The 16,998-nt window shown below is 54.4% G+C and overlaps 1 protein-coding gene across 2 annotated transcripts in view; it reads left to right on the top strand.

The window, feature by feature from the left end:
* Positions 1-258: 258 nt before the first annotated feature.
* Kndc1 (kinase non-catalytic C-lobe domain containing 1) overlaps positions 259-16,998 on the top strand; it is a 50,140-nt gene continuing 33,400 nt past the window's right edge. For both annotated transcript variants that reach the window (XM_074078019.1, XM_020170435.2), the window contains exons 1-5: positions 259-627; positions 8,042-8,240; positions 8,927-8,985; positions 15,109-15,255; positions 15,664-15,781. In XM_074078019.1, the coding sequence (XP_073934120.1) occupies positions 526-627; positions 8,042-8,240; positions 8,927-8,985; positions 15,109-15,255; positions 15,664-15,781 (625 nt within the window). In that variant the 5' untranslated portion in view covers positions 259-525. The remainder of the gene's footprint in view (positions 628-8,041; positions 8,241-8,926; positions 8,986-15,108; positions 15,256-15,663; positions 15,782-16,998) is intronic.

Raw genomic sequence — 16,998 nt, 5'->3', positions numbered from 1 at the left:
AACCTCCCCTGCAGGGGCCACCTGCAGGGACTGCCCAGAGGCAAGGGTCAGAACAGGAACCTCGCGAAGTCACCTGTGCTGTCTGGGTGGGCTCGGCCCCTCACCCCTCCGTGCGCCCAGGTGGGCGCAAACCAAAGTGGCTCCGCCCCGAACGGTCGCCGGCAGCGCAGGCCGGCCGCCGGGTGCACCACGGAGGCCGACGTTGCCGAGGACGCCCGCGGAGCCCCCAGGCGTCCCGCCGGCCCGCCAGTGACCACGGCTCTCGGGGCGCCACCCCTGGCCCCGCCCCAGGCGTCCCCCGCGCCGCCGCTCGGCGACACTGCGGCAGGCGGCGGGCGCGTTGCCATGGCGGCCAGGCGCGCGTAGCCAGTGGTGCCCAGTGCGGCCCGGGAGAGCGCAGAGGCGGTGGCCAGCCGGGTTGGGGATCCTCCAGGGAGGGGACGGGCAAGGAGGAGACCCGTGACGGGGACGCGGACCGTGGCCGGAGTCCCAGGCCGCCGCGCAGGCCCCGGCCGAGCGCGCAGGATGCAGGCCATGGACGCCCCCACCGCGGGCTTCTACGAGGAGGACGGCAAGGACCTGGACTTCTACGACTTCGAGCCGCTCCCCACCCTGCCAGAGGACGAGGTGAGCCCCCGCCCATGGAGACCCCACCTGCCCTTCCCAGGAGACCTGAGCAGCCTCCGGTCCCATAGACCCTGCTCAGGCTTGAGTAGGTGGTAGCTGCAGGGGGTCCCTGTCTTCAGTCCCTACCCCCACCCCCATCATGGAATGCCTCATGGGACAGCAGCAAGGGCTGTCACTGCAGAAGTTCCGCCCTGAGTCGGTGGGTTCCTGACTATTGGGTAGCCCAGTGGTGGTCCAGTTCCCCAGGGGTAGTGAGGGTGCTGTTACCTCCCCCAGTCCAGCAGCTTCAAGAGCTATGGGAAAGGTCCCCAGGGCTGAGGACACTTCTTGCTCTGGAGCTGAGCCTGGAGCTCTCTCAGGCCTTTGAGCCTTTCCTCAAAGGTGGCTGTGCCTGTGTCTCCACCCCATGGGTCTTCTGGTACAGTTAGCCAGGTGCCCACAGAGCCCCTCATGGACATAGAAGCTGGGCCCCACTTGGACCCACTGGCTCTGGGTTGGGATCAAGTGCATGTAGTCGATGACTGTGACAAGTATAAGAAGCAGCTCCAAAGGACACCTTGTCCTCTCCCAAGAATATGGGGTCTTTGGGGAGAGGCTTCGAAGCCAAACTCCTATGTCCCTTGGAGGAATCCAGCATCCTGCAGTCTGTTGGGGACACTGCAGTGCTGAAGACCCTCTATGAGCCCTTTAGGGTGGGCTTGGCCAACTGGTGAGTGAAACTCTGCCAGAACCCTTCTGGAGCAGAGGCCCAGAGGTGTTGTCTTCAGGGCCTGACCCTCTGCTACACACACCCCCTTCCCTGAAGGAGAGGGCTCTGAGGGACAAGGAGTCCAGTGCTGCTGCCTGGCCCCTTGGGGGCCTCTGAGGCAATGCAGGGGTTGACTCTGCCCCCACCCTGAGTTGGCCTGGATTTGGTGCAATTGAAGGCTGCAGAGAGGAGAGACCAAGGAATAAATAAACCTTTGGATAGTTCCCTGGCTTTGATGGAAGAGAAAGGGTGCCCATGGCACACAGCCCTCAGAAACTCCCAGAGGACAGGATGCACTTCAGTGTGCTGTGAGAAGCTTCATCTCCTGATCACCATTGGAAACAGATCTGAGAACCTCTGCACACGGCACCTTTGTGTATCAGACACCAAGCTTCGAGGGCCTCCTTGCACACCCCAGGCCAGCAGCTGGTGCCACATGGACAGAGCACAGTCCACAGTGTGACCCCAAGCCTCACACCCAGAGTACAGTCTGTCCACCATGCCCAGTGTCCCTCTGGCTTAGGACGGCTCCCACCCTGAATACAGGGGTTGGGGGTCTCTGAACCATGACCATGCTGAGGCCTCTAGGTGAACTTGAATACCCCCATTCAAGTGGGTCCTTCTTCTGGGGAGGGGGCACTGCCTTTGCTCTTGTAAACAGAAGGAGGTCCCCAGGGCCCAACGGGGCCAATAGTGTCCTGTGTCTGTACACACCTGGGGTTGTAATTTTATGTTCCCTGCATACAGTCAGCTCAGTTTGGGTCGAAGGATTTTAAATCTACATACATCAGGGTCACGGGCTGCATCCTCAAGCCATCCAGCATAAGGCAAGGCAAGTGAGAGTGAGGTTGCAGCATCACCCCACAGGGCAGCCCTGGAGGACCCCCAGGGAAGGTCAGCATGGCCCAGGCCATGGCAGCTCCCAAGCAAGCAAGGTGGATACAGACCCACATAGGACATAGAATTCACTCCAGTAAGGTCAAAATGGATCTCTAAAGCCTGGTGGTAGAATTCTAGCATTCAGGAGGCTGAGGCAGGAAGGTCATGAGCTCAAGGCCAGCCTGAGCTACATAGCAAGACTATCGAAGGGAGGGAGGGAGGGAGAGAGGAAGGGTGGAAGGGAGGAAGGGAGGGAGGGAGGGAAGGGAAGGAGGGAAGGAAGGAGGGAAGTAGGGAAGGAAGGAGGGAAAGAAGGAAGGAAGGAAGGAAGGAAGCACGGGAAGGAAGGAAGGGTGGGAAGGGAGGGTGGGAAGGAAAGGTGGGAAGGGAGGAAGGAAGGGTGGGTGGGAAGGAAAGGTAGGAAGGAAGGAAAGAAGGAAGGGTGGGAAGGAAGGAAGGAAGGGTAGGTGGGTGGGAAGGAAGGAAAGAAGAAAGGAAGGAAGGAAGGAAGGAAGGAAAGATGGAAGGAAGGAAAGGTGGGTAGGAGGGAAGGAAGGAAGGAAGGGTGGGAAGGAAGAAAGGAAGGGTAGGTGGGTGGGAAGGAAAGGTGGGAAGGAAGGAAAGAAGAAAGGAAGGAAGGAAGGATGGGAAAGAAAGGTGGGAAGGAAGGAAGGAAAGAAGGAAGGAAGGGTGGGTGGATGGGAAGGAAGGAAAGAAGAAAGGAAGGAAGGAAGGATGGGAAAGAAAGGTGGGAAGGAAGGAAGGAAAGATGGAAGGAAGGAAAGGTGGGTAGGAGGGAAGGAAGGGTGGGTGGGAAGGAAAGGTGGGAAGGTGGGCGGGAGGGACAGAGGAAGGAAGGGTGGAAGGCAGGAAGGGTGGACGGGAGGGAAGGAGGGAGGAAAGAAACGAACCCTAACAGGACCCGCCCTGGGAGCCCCTAGAATATCTCTCTACCTGTTATGACCCAGAGAAAAATCCAAATGGGGATGGGCACATGAGGCTCTTGGACCTTACTGTAATCCGGACAGTGCAGAACAGGCCCTTAGTGCATGGCTTTCCACCCAGGCCAAGTTGGCCAGAACAGAGGGGCTGGGCAGGGTGTGTGGGCAAGCCCCATAGCCTCAGCAGCACTTCCTGCTGCCGTGGGAGTGGAAACAGCCTGCTGGAAAACAGCTTGGCATTTGCTGTGAAGCAGAGACCAGCACCCGTGTCCCAGCAATATCACTCTGGACAGACGTGGCACATGGGCAGACCACGTGTGAATGAGAACACATTTGGCTGGTAGTGAAGGGACCAGCATGGCCTGGCTAGGTCCTAGAGGTTGTAGGTCCCTGACCACCTGGGTCAGTATAGGCAGAGGACCCTGGGTACACAGTAGAGACATTCTTCCCAGACACCGAGCAAGTCAGGCTTCCTGGAATAAATGTCCATCCCTGGATTTGCATGGAATTGTAGCTGCTGTGGACAAGGGATGTGTTATCAGAGGCTGAACAGTGAGACTGGATCTGGGCAGGACCACAGCTGTAAAAGAGGCAGCACAGGCCAGGCAGCTGTGGTTGAGGACCAGCAATGCTTGTCAAAAGGCAAACCAGGGCAGGCTGGAGATAAAGATGATAAAGATGGCACATTTGGGTACCAGTAGGGTGTTTCCTGTCCAAAGAGCCTTCTTACCTTCCCCAAGCCCAACAAAAGCCTCCTGAGGCAGGTGCTGGACTGAGCTTGGGGACTGAAGGTGGATGGAGCCCACAGTCATGGTGGGGGACCCTATGAAGAAGGAGTTTTTCCCCAGTGTGCCCTCTTGGGTCCAGACGACCCAAACCAAATTGGGCTAAGATCTACAGAGGGCTTCGAGGAGGGGGACAGCCATGAGCTGATAGGGTGGGCACCTCGGGACAGGCACAGCTTATAGAGCACTATGCACAACTTCCCTTAGGCTTTGGTAGCTCAGAGAGCCAAGGATTGCCAGCAAATAGTGTCAGCAGTGATTTCAGTTTTTTGGCAGTTTCTGTTAGAATATTCCATGGCTGAAAAGTTAATTGGCTATAAGAAGAGTGTTTGAAATATGCACAATGACCTCCTAGACCAGTGTAACCCATCTCCAAGTCTCTTGGGGTAGGGAAGAAGGGGGACTCTTCAATGCACAGAAGCCCATAAACAGGGCACTCTACAGTGACCAGATAAAGGGTCCACACTCTGGGACTGGGGCGAACTGAAGTGCTCCCTGCCTGGAGTCCCTAATGTCTCATCCACTCCCCTTCCTGCAGAGTGGCTCTTTCCTGCCCTGAAGGGAGCGTGGCTAGGGTGGTGTCCACCCTTGGCATACTCCATAACCCTTGAGCAGTACCCTGCTGGGGACAGGTGAGAGGCAGGCTAGGTTGCAAAGGACCCTCTCTTCCACTGAGCCTACACCTGGCAAATGGGGCCACAGAGGCTGACTGGAGGTCAGACCATGCTGGCAGGAGTCAGAGGTGTTACAGCGTAGGGGTCAGGATGCCCGCTGGGCATGTGGAGCCCCCTTGGCTCCCGCTGAGGCCAGCTTTACCATTCACAGCACATCTCTTCCCTCTGAAATGTCTGCCTCGGCCCATGCAGCCTTGTGCAGCCCACCCCAGCAGCCCTCAGCCAGGCTCAACCTATTTCACTTGGAAGTGGACCCACGTGGCACGGTCCCCCACAGCCTCTTGTGTCAGTGAGTGAAGAAGACATGAAGGGTGGGCTCCTGTCCACAGGGGAGGCCATGATGTATCTGCTGGAATTTGGGGGGGTCATGGACTGAGGCTGAGCGGCTGGTGAGTGCTGCCTGTGTCCCTCCCGGTCTCTCATCCTTGTCCCTGGCCTCTTAGCCAAGGTTCGTCCCACAATCCAGCCTTCCCTAGTCCAGCTGCATGGATTTAAGCAAAGGACAGTCCTTCCTCCGGCCTCGGCAAGAGCAGGGAGGAGATACCAGGGGAGGCTGTAGGTCTCAGAGACAAGTGACCCCAGGGCCCAGAGCTCAGGGTCAGGGTCCCTCAGTGCTCAGCGAGGGAGACCAGCAGAGTCTGAAGCCCGGTGAGAGCTGGATCCCACCTGGGGACAGCAGGTGTAGGAGGACTGGAGTGATCCTGTCACTAGAGGGTGCCGTCTGGAAGCAATGACTCAGGGCCCCTGGCATTTGCCCGAGTCACGCAGAGAACACCCAGGGTGTCTGCTTTCCTACATTCTGATGCTCCCATCACAGATAGGGACTGGAGGCTGTGCTGAGGACTGGCCAGGGCTCCCAGCTCTTGGGGGCATCTTCCCATTGGGTCTGAGAGGCGGTAGTGCCAGGGTGGTGCGGCATGCTGACGAGGCTGCCTTCTCTTGGCGGTACATCCTGTCACCGGCTGTGAGCAGGCTGACCTGCTGGCCAGTATAAGCAGCAGCCAGCAGGGTGTCGGCAGGCCCTGCTATGGGGTAGGACTGGCTTAAACTCACTTCGTGGGCTGGGATGTCTCCTACACGGCATAGACCCATAGGATCTGCAGTGTTGTTTATTACCTCACTTAGTGAGTGCTCTTGTATGCCTCGTGCACATGTACATATGTGTGCATTGCACTGTGCATGTGTGTGCAGGTGTGGGAGGTGTGTGTGTGGGGGTGCCTCTTAGCCAGGTCCCCTGGGCATCACTGAGACGTTGAGCTCCCAGAGTCCTGAGGAGTTAGGAAGACCTTTTACCAGTCAGGGAGCTAGGAACACAGAGCGAGGTTCGCCACAGCTGAAGGCCTGGGAAGTGACCTCACCAAGCCCCTCCCTGGGCTCTGAGGGAGCAATGGGTAAGTGGAAACACCAGGTCTCATGGGCAGGGCAGACCCAGGCCCCCAAGTCTTTATGGGATCTTGCTCCCCAAGTTTGTCTGCCTGTTTGGTTGGTTTCCACCCTCTATCCCCTCACCGATGGTCCTGTCACAGGCAGACACTTTTAAGGACCTGGCTGCACATGAAGAGTGGCCCATGTCCTTGAAGGGACTGCAGTCAAAGATGGAGGAGAAGCTGAGGGGGGCTCTGCCCCACTCACCCTCCCCACCCCTCCTTGGCTCCACCCCAGCTCCAGCCTGTCTCCCAAAGAACCTCCCACCCACTCCCTACGCAGGCAGAACACGGCTCAGAACTGCAGGCCAGGAGAGGACCTGGAAGTCCAGGGTATCTGATGTGTGTGAAACTGAGTCTGTGTATGTGTGTGAGCAGCTGCATCTGTGCTTGAGTGCCACACTGTGCACTGGTGTGTAAGAGTGCTACTAAGTGCGAGTGAGTGGAGGCATGTGTGTGCAAGTGTGTGCGTGTTCTGTGTGTGAGAGGTGCGTGTGTGCGAGTGTGACTGATGGAGAACTGTGTGTGAGAGGGTTGTGAGTAAGGATGTGGGTATATGAGTACCTGGTTGTGCAAGTGAAAGTGTGGCGTGTGCTTGTATACGAGAATGTTTGCTCTTGGTGCTGTGTGGGTGGTTGTGAAAATGTGTCAGCATACTGGAAGTGTGTGCGTATGTTAGATTTTTCATTGCTATGACAAATACCTGAGAGAAACAATTTAAAAGGAAGAAGGAGGGCCAGGAGTATTGGTACACGCCTGCAATCCCAGCTACCCAGGAGGCAGAGGTAGGGGGATCATGGTTCAAGGAGCACCTGTGTGTTTCTGTAGAGCAAGAGCCTACCTGGAAAACCAAAAGCAAAAGGGCTGAGGATGTAGCTCAAGTGGTGGAGTGCTTGCTAGCAAGCACAAGGCCCTGAGTTCAATCCCCAGGACAGGAGGAAGAGGAGGAGGAGAAGGAAGGAAGCAAGGGAGGGAGGGAGGGAGGAAAGAAGGATTTATTTCTGGCTACAGTGAGGCAGCGCATGATAGCCAAAGGACATGGTAGAGCAGAGCTGCTTCCTCATAGCAGCCAGGAATCAGAGTGACAAGAAGGGGCCAGAGACAAGACACCTTTCAAATGCACCCCCAGTGACCTACTTCCTCCAGCTAAACCCACCTCTAAACTTTCCAGCACCTCCCAGAATGGTGCCACCAGCTGGGGACCAAGTCCTCAACACATGAGCCTGTGGGGATGTTTCATATTCAAACCATCACATGATGCCTGTGCATTGGTGTTCCAGCGTGTACATGTGTGAGAGTAGAGAGTAGGTGTTGGCATCCATCATCCTGATCACAGCTGATCTCTCGCAGAGCTGTGGAGCCCACTTGGAACTGAGCGGTGCACCCAGCCTGGGGGAGACCTGGGCAGTCAGGCTGTGCAGAAGGAAGCACGTGACATGTCCTCCTCCTGAAATGCATGCAGTTAGTATCTGGGCAGCAGCACAGCGTGTCACACACATGTGCTTGTGTCATAGGATCAATCTACATCAGCCCTGCTGGGGGCCTCCTGGGCACAGGCGCACTTTCTTCGGGCCTGGCCTCTACCCCCACAGGTCACCATAGCTGGCTTATGTGTTCACAACCTCCACTGCTGACTGAGCTGTGAGCCTGCAGGGTTGGGGATGTCCCTGAGCAGGTGACCAGGGACACAAGTGCTAGGTCTCCATCCATCCTTCCGGAAGGAAGGCCCCACTCCTGAGCTGCATGGGTCAATGCCTGCTCCAGGCAGCATCCTGGTGTTGTCACCAAATGCCCTGTGGCTCTGACTCTTTGCCTAGAAAAGACCAGGCCTAAAACCCTTTTCCTGACCCACAAAGCGAAACACTGCCTGGAGTTGTCTGAGAATCAGACAACTCAGCGTTGGGCACAGGGCCCGGCCTGGGGTGGCCCCTCCATGGACTCACACCAAGGCATGTCTTGGCAGGAGAACGTGTCACTGGCTGACATCTTATCCCTGCGGGACAGAGGCCTCAGCGAGCAGGAGGCCTGGGCCGTGTGCCTGGAGTGCAGTCTGTCCATGCAAAGCGTTGCCCATGCCGCCATCTTCCAGACCCTGTGCATCACACCGGACACCCTGGCTTTCAACACCAGTGGGAACGTCTGCTTCATGGAGCAGCTCAGTGGTGAGGCCCAGAGGGCGGCGTGGCGGAGGGCAGCACGCATCATGGTGACCATGAGCACAGGCAGCCGAGGACACAGGCCTGGGTTTCCTGATGGGATCCTTAGCCCGAGAGGCGGGTTGGACATTGAGCTTGGGTGGCCTGGTGGCCTCACAGTGCCCGGGCTGCCACACACGCCTTCAGATGACAAGGGAGGGGCTCCGTCCACTCTGACCTGTCCACGTTGATTCCTACCCAGGCCTTTCTCTTTAGGGGAGGCCAAGGCTCCTGTCTTCCCTAGGCAGGTCCTCCTGGTTTGCAGGGAGTGGACGCAGGGGACCTGAAGGTGAGAGCCACCTGGCCACTCCCTTGCACAGCCAGCTCCAGGGAGAACCTGATTTTCCCACACTGGAGTTTCCATGCTCCTTCTTCAGGAATTCAGACAAAATCCTTTTCTCTTTCCACTTTGAAACCCATTTCCATGTTTAAGGTTAGGAGTGGGTATCTTTTCTTCAGCACTGTTGCCTCAGGTACTAAAACTGACCTCAGGGATGCCAGGCCTGAGGGGAGGGGACAGAGGGGACAGAGACCTAAGTCATTCCTTGGTCCTTCAAGGAGGCTCCCAGGGTCTGAGTTCTGGTCAGCAGTTTTCTCTGTTCACCATGCTTTGCTTTGTGGGTGAGATCAGAGCACCTCTTTTCTTCCCCAAGATGACCCTGAGGGCGCCTTTGTCCCCCCGGAGTTCGACCTGACTGGGAACACCTTTGAGGTAAGTACTGACAGTGGGTGATTCACAAAGCCTCTCCTTCCTCACCTGCACCTTTGGGGTTATGGTGACCTCTGGGTACACTGGGCTGCAGCAGGGGCTGCCTTGGGGGCCCCCACCTTTTCCTCAGTGGCAGCTGAAGGGACAGTGTGGTGCTGGAGAGCAGTGCCCTTGGACATGTCTGTCATGACTGTAATTCCATTCAGCCTGCTATGATACCACATCACATGGCCCCTGAAGCTCCACTGTTGACCCAGGAGAGAGTAACGGGGAACAGGCAAAATTGTGTGTCAGCACTGTTAGGAAGGGCCCTGACCTGTCTGCCTCGGGAAGCTGCCCGCAGGTGTCCTCTCACGGAAAAGAGTCTCAGTTCTGTTTTGTTTTGTGTGAGGCAGTCTCTCTGTGTTGCCCAGGTTGGCCTCAAACTCCTGGATCCAGTCTTGTGATCCTTCTGCCACAGCCTCCCAAGCAGGGGGGCTGCAAGCCTGCACCACGACACCCGGAGTCTGATTCTCAGTTTTAATAGTCACACCATTACTATTTCTTCCACTGTTAGCATGTTCTGCATTTTTTTGCAGGACTGAGGTTTGAACTCAGGACTTTGCACTTGCACATCAGGTGCTCTACCACTTGAGCCACACCTCCAGTCCATTTTACTCTGGTTATTTTGGAGATGGGGGTCTCATGAACTGTTTGCTCAGGCTGGCCTCGAATCAGGATCTTCCTGATCTCAGCCTCCTAAGTAGCTAAGATTACAGGTGTGAGCCACTGTTGCTTGGCTGTGTTCCGCATTCTTAAGAGACTTTCCAGCCTAACACTCTTGCAGGTGTTCACTGATATTTTCTACCAAGAATTGCAAAGTTTTGTTCTTCATATTTAAGTCATCTGAAGCTAATTTCTCCCTAGCTTTACAAAAGTAAGCTAAACAAAATGGTACATTTCCACAGTGTATAAGGTGACGTTCCGACATGCTGTGTGTGAAGTGACAACCAGGCTAATTGGCCCATCAGTCGTGAGGTTTGGGTCCACCTTCATCTTTTCCCATCAAGGACCATTTTCCCAGCTCTGTTTGTTGGCTCGCTGCAGTGCATGCACCTGTTCCACACACCAAGACTGAGGTCAGCTTTGGGGTCTCCCTCTTCCTCTGCTCTGCAGTCACTCATCCATCCCATCCTTGCACTCCACCCAGGTTCTCCAAACTACCCACTTCCTGCAGGTCCTGCCCCTGGTGGGAGCCTACAGAGCACTCTGCCTGTTCTCAGTCCTGAATCCCATGTAGTTCTCAGTTGTTTATCAAGTTCTGTCAAAGCTCTTTGGCATTTTGACTGGAATGGCCTATGCCTGTGGATCAGTCTGGGAGAACTCACAGCTCTACAGTAAATGTCCTTCTTCTCTATCAAGGCCCATACTGCTTTGCTTTTGTGGTTTTCTTAACATCTCCTAGGAACAGTTTAAAGCTGTTACTTCAGGAGTCTCAGCTCTCTTTTGTTAGACTTATCCTCAAGAATGCATTAGGTTCTGATTCCATTCTACACTGCTTTTTTTGTGGGTGGGGGAAGATGCTGGGGATTGAACCGAGGGCCTTGCTCATGCTAGACAGTGCTCTACCACTGAGCCACCCCTCTGATTCCATTGTAAGCGAATGGTGATGTTTCTAGCTGCAGTTTTGTGTTGGCTCGTTGCGAGGGTGGAGAGATGAATTCACTTTAACATCTCTGTGCTCAACCATCTTGCGACATCTTGTATCATTTCTAATAACTAACGGCTCTTTCAGTTTTTCTCTGCAACTGATCGAATCACCAGTAAACCGATAGTGTGACTCCCTCCCTCCCCCCATCAGTGAGGCCTCAGTTTCCACTCTGCACCTCAGTGAGCACGGCAAGGAACAGCATTGAGTCTCATGATGGAAGTGTGGGAGTGACCATCCTGTCTGGGGGACCAGGTTACCCTATTCTAACCACGTGCTTTCACCTTCCCACCCAGGACGGCATTGGACTTGGTCATCCATGGTACCTTTCATCTTTCTGAAATGCTTCTTTTGTCCCCTTGAAATGGTCATACAATTTTGCCTTCATGAAGATTTTCGTGTTTATGTATTTATTTTCTGGTATTACACTTTCCAACTTAGGAACTACTGTGTTGGCCAAGTGTCTTCGCTTTCCTGTGCACTGCTGAATTTAACTTAGGTGTGCTTGCTAAGGATTTCCCGTGGCTTTCGTGTGCAGTTTTCACCCTGCTGGAGTTTTTGACTGGCACTGGCATCAGGACTGTTCCAGTCTTGTCTTAGCTCCCCTCTCTTTTTGCCCTGTTCTTATAAGAATGGGACAGTCTGTCCCTTGAAAGCCTAGTAAGATTTGCTGATAAAGCCATCTGTTTCCTTTACAAAAAGATTTCTAATTACCACCAATTTTTAATAGTTGCAAGATTAACTTGTGTTTTTCAGTGAGCCAGCTTTTTGGTAAGGTACAGCACATAAAAACCAAGCACCAAAATGGCTGGCTGAAAGCTGTTCCCTTTGCATCGACGTGGTATCTGCAGGACCCCTGTCCACGCTCTGAACCATTCATCTTCGCTGTCTCCTTTCTCCTGTCAGTCCTGCCGAGGGTTGGCTTTTTATTTCGTTAGTGCTCTCTCTGCATCACATGGTCTCCCCTGGCTTGTCATGTGTTCTGTTCCATTGATTCTTGTCCTTACACTCCCTCCTTTTGCTTGTTTTGAGTTTAGTGTGCATTCCTCTCCTAACTTGAGGTGGAGACTCAGCTCATCTGTTTTCAGCTTCTCTTCCTTTCTAATGTCTTTGTCGCAACTTGGGACTATGAGTTTCCCTCAATACGTGAGTTTTGCTGCATTATGTGGGCGTCTAAGTGTCTTATTTTATTTCCACTGAGATTTCTTCTTCAGCCATATGAATGAACTGGGCTTTACTTACTCTTTATTGAGCTGTATACCCAGAAAATGCACATATTACAAGCACACAGCCTGATGGATTTTCACAAACGGAGCATCTCTGTAAGTGGTATTCAGATGGAGCTGTCCCCCCAGGGTGACAGACCAGACGATGCAGAGCAGAGTGCTTTCCATGGATGGACTGGACTTCCCAGCGCTATGTGGACAGTCTAGGACTAGGGTAACTGGCAGACATTCATTCCCAGCAGTCATTTCTTACCTCTGAGCACACTGGGGCTTCCTCTTGCCTTTCTGACCTCTGACTCAGTCACACTGTGCTTGAAAGATGTCCTTGTGCACCTGCTATCTGCAGTTTTTGAAAAGATTCATATTCCCCAACATGGATGTCTTTACTGTGTAGCTCAAGCGGGTCATTTGGGCCATTTGGATCTTCTGTAGCTTTTTTTTTGTTTTTGGCCCCTTACCCTCTAACAATCAAGGTCCCTGGCTCTGCTTGTGGGTGGGTGCCGCTCTTCCTCTAGAGGGCGCTGCGTTCCGGTTTGCAGAGAAAGATGAGGCCTGGGAGGAGACGCGAGCCCCGAGGGGAGGCGGAGCCCCGAGGGGGCGGAGTCCGTGGGAAGGCGGAGCCCGAGGGGAGGTGGAGCCCGGAGGAGGCGGAGCCCGTGGGGAGGCGGAGCCCGTAGGGAGGCGGAGCCAGAGGGGAGGCGGAGCCCCGTGGGGAGACGGAGCCCCGTGGGGAAGCGGAGCCCCGCCGGGAGGGTCTTTTCTGGAGGCCAGTGCATGGCAGGCGGACTGGATGCAGTGTGGACAGCCAGGAGTTGATGCAGGAGGCTGGCGGGCTTGCGACAGGAGGGACCCCAGGTCTTTGAGTTTCCTCAGTTCGGGGCTCCGGGTGAAATGCCTGTGGGTGCACTGTGTGTTGCCACATCCACAAGGAGACCGCGTAACCCCTCTGGCAGTGGTGTGTGGGGTTTCTGCCCCGTCCCAGATTACCTTTACTCTGGGCCCCTTGCTAGGGCTGCCAGGACCCCTGAGCAGTGTGAGTGCTTCATAGGGAGACCCAGGAACTCAAGGTCCACCTGTACCTCCATGTCCCGGTCAGTCCCGTCCCACTCAGGTGTAGTGGTGCGGGTCTGCTGCTCTGCAGGGTCAGTCGATTGGACAAAAGACGCTCCAGCCGGATCTGGGGTCTCTGGACTGTCCCTGGGGCCACACTTTTGGGGCGAAGTTGCCGGCTGTATCCACTCACTGGCACCAACTTCTGACTGTTTCTCCGTCCCCACTGCCTTTACCTCTGTGCTATCTCATGTAGTCAGAGGCAGCCCTTGGCCCCCAGTCAGTCCGTACTCTTGTGGAAGAGGACTGTGGGAATGAATAGCCCATATGGTTCTCTGGCTCCATGATCCCCCCTCAGAGCCGATTAGCAAGGAACAAATCTTCCCCTCACCAGGAGTCCATCCTGGACTCTCCCAGTGTTCCAGGCACCATCCGGCCACCCGCTCCCGGGATCCTCCCTGCCCACTACTGAGAGTTCAGAAATACCCTGAGCTCGTTGAAATTAGCCTTCCCAGGACCGAGTGTGCACACCCCATTTCTTGCCCATGAAACCCCACAGGCTGCTTAGCTTCTGAAAGTTAAAATTGGCCAGCTTCTGGACCTCACAGGCTCTTTCTTGCCCTCTTTACGTGAGCACATGTGGCTCCAGTGGGGCCAGGCAAAAAGGCTCAGGCCTGTCCCTTGTTTGCTCCTTCATGCATTGTCCATCCCCAGGTGTACACCCAGTGGGGTCAGGGCCACAGAGCAGATGGGATCCTGCTGTGTGAAAGTAAGTCATGGTCCACACAGGGGATCTCCTTGTTGGGAGACCATGGGCAGGGACCATGGCAGACTTAACAAAGCCCCTTATTTCCATCACTGGGCCCTGGAGTACGTGGAGTTCAGGCTGGGAACTGAAGCATGAGTGGGTCACTTAACACAGAGACCAGGGAGCTCTCAAGGCAGGTGGAGTGGCATGCTCAGACTCCGTGAGTGTGGAAAATCCTGATTCCACTGAGTCGTGCTGTGCAGAGCTGCTACTCCTCCCTGCACCTGCGCCTTGCATCCATCTTAGACCTTGTGCTCACCACCGCCACTGTTATTTTGAGGGCAACAATCCCATGATCCCCCACTGCATGGCCACAGCCTCACAGAATGTGTGGGGAAGACCAGAGCTGGGGGCTCCGGTGTGGGCCTGTGAGGGGTGGGCCAGCCCAGGGTCCTGGGGCACGAGGAGAACGGACAGACTCTGGGTGGTCAGTGCGGCAGGCTTGGTTGGACCCCGAGCAAAGTGCATCGGTATAGGAATTGTGAGCCTATGCACCTGGGACCTGGAACCTAAAAGAATAAAAAGCACAGAGGCCAGCTGAAAACAGGATACAGCCTGGAAATTAGTGGTTTCCTTTGTGTCATAATTATCACTTAGAAATTAAACTTAAATGTCCCAGTTATAATAGCAACAAAACCACAGGAATCCCAGGAGTGAATATGGCAGGAAAGATTTCAAACACAGGAAAACAAGCCAGGAGCAAATAAGTCCAAACAGTGAACACACATAGAAACCTTGCACTGTGCCCCATAAATATGGACACCTGTCTTTTAAAATAAACAAAAAAAGACCCTGTCTCTACACATAGTGAATTTATTAGGTAAGAAAGCTGGTCCTTCCCAAATTAACATAAAAGCCACTTCAGTTACAACATAAACCCAACAATTTTGGGTTTTTTATTGGAGTGTGGAGGGCGCCGAGGCGTCTGCTGCTGTCAGCCCCTGCAGGACTCAGGATGAGACTGTAGACGCAGCTGCTGTCCCAGGTGGACCATGGGAAGAGCCCGTTTTCATGTGCAGTTAGGAAAACCCATCTTAAAAAGAAAAACATAAGGAAAGGAAAGAAAACCCTCTTCCTCCTGCTGAAATCCAGTTTGTGAAGAATGCCAAAGACAGGAGAGGAGGGATGGGTCTCACTCCCAAGGGCCAGAGTCGGAGGGAAGCCTGGAGGGGAGGTGGACTTGCCAGGCCCAGACACCAGCAGCTTGGATGCTGCTGTGGGTGCTCCCTCCTCCCTAAGGAGTGGCCTGCCATGGGGGGAGCGAGAGGGAGGCACGCTTGTAGGTGTGCCTGTCCAAAGGCCTGGGGAAGGGTGGCCAAATGCAGATGAGGCACCGACACTCCTTGGTACCACAGGCTCACATCTACTCCCTGGGGGCCACACTGAAGGCTGCCCTGGACTATGTAGCAGAGCCAGAGCTGGAGCCCAAGCTAAGTCCAGACCTGGAGGTGCTGCTGGGTCAGATGCAGGCAGAGGACCCCAGGGACAGGCCAGACCTGGAGGTAGGCTCCCAACCAGACTCCACTTGACCCTGCATGTGTGTAGTGCCATGTGCACATGTACACATGACACACACCCAGGCCTCACTGGGTTCCTCCACCAGAGCGTGGTGGTGTCACATTCCTTTTGAATAAGGACATAATTTTTGTCATACATTTTTGTAATGAGTCTTTGGCTTACGTTATTATGGGCAAAACAATCTCATTTTCTGTAAATGAGAAAGTCCTGGGGGACTTGCTTTTTTACACCAGAAGGTGCATGTGGGAACGGGGCGGGGGGGCAGATCTGGGGACTGTTGGGACCACCCCAGAGCCCTGTGTAGGTGGGAGGGTCTCAGAAGGTGGACCCTCTCCCTGGTGAGCCTGTGCGCCTCAGTTGGCATGCACTGAGATGCACACTGGTGTCTGCAGAGCATCATAGCACTATGTGAGGAGAAGACGCAGCCCATGTCCTCGTGCCGCCTGTGCCAAAGTCTCTCGGCCATCGGAAGGAGGGTCCTCTCCATCGAGTCCTTCGGAGCGTTCCAGGGTAAGCACGTGTGCCCACTAACATGCATGTACCTGCACGCATACTCACCCATGCACACACATGCACATTCACACATTTGAGCACAGAGGCATGCAATGTGTATAAATGCACATACTACCATGCACAGACACACATACACATGTGCACACGCCCACTCACAGAAGTGTACACACGATACACAGATACATGCACTCTCAGTCATGTTTATTCTAACATAATTACCCTATAAATACCTACCACACTCAGTCACACACACACATATTCAAATCCAGCATGTTTGTACCCCATATACGTAAGTTTGCACTCGTGTCTGCCCTGTGACTGACATACACAAATTCACAAATACCTACGTATATTACACACTCCCACACAAGCATGCACATTCATGGACACAGCCACGCATTCATGCATACCACATACGCTCACATGGAGACACTGTGCGCACCGGCATTTCTACACTCGCACATTCAGCAACCCCAGACAGCCATGCAAACACCATGCAGTGAGAGGTGAGGGTCAAGACTGAGCTCAGAGCCGGGAACTGGTGGCTCATGCCTGTAATCCTAGCTACTCAAGAGGCATATATCAGGAGGATCATGGTTTGAAGCCAGCCAGAGGCAAATAATACATGAGATCCTGTCTCAAAAAAAAAAAAAAAAACACCACAAAAAAGAGCTGGTAGAGTGGCTCAAGGTGTAGGCCCTAAGTTCAAACCCCAGTACTGGGAAAAAAAAAAAGACTGAGCTCAGAAGTGACTCAGGCTAGTGCTGCTTAACTATCTTATTCTCCCCCTGGGTTTTCCCATGAATGTATGCGACAGTTTGTCACTCACTCCCAATTAGGCTACTCACTGCTCCCTATGTAAAGCTTCTGCTGCACATCTGGGGTCTCATGACTCACATGGGACTCTGGTGTAGTCTCGGGAGCTTTGAGGCCTTGGGAAAGGGGCATACTAGGCTCTTTACCCCCCAGAGCCTCACAGAGGCAGGAGGGTCCTCCCTGCCAATGGAGCACTCAGCATTTGCAATGCTGCAGCCCCTGAAACCACCGGCTTAGCTCCAGCAACGGCAGAGGGCTGAACTTCAGAATGCAGAGCTGCTGCCCCGGGAGAGACGCAGTGTGAAATGCACAGCAGAAGCACCAAAGGAACTGAGTATCTGGAGAAGCTGCCATCACGGCATACATGCAAGGCTGCGTGCGCACAGCTGCAGCCAGAT

Source organism: Castor canadensis, chromosome 7 (assembly GCF_047511655.1).
Source record: "Castor canadensis chromosome 7, mCasCan1.hap1v2, whole genome shotgun sequence".
Lineage (NCBI taxonomy): Eukaryota > Metazoa > Chordata > Mammalia > Rodentia > Castoridae > Castor > Castor canadensis.
The sequence above is the reverse complement of the archived record's forward strand: the minus strand, read 5'-3'. Positions and strand labels throughout refer to the sequence as shown.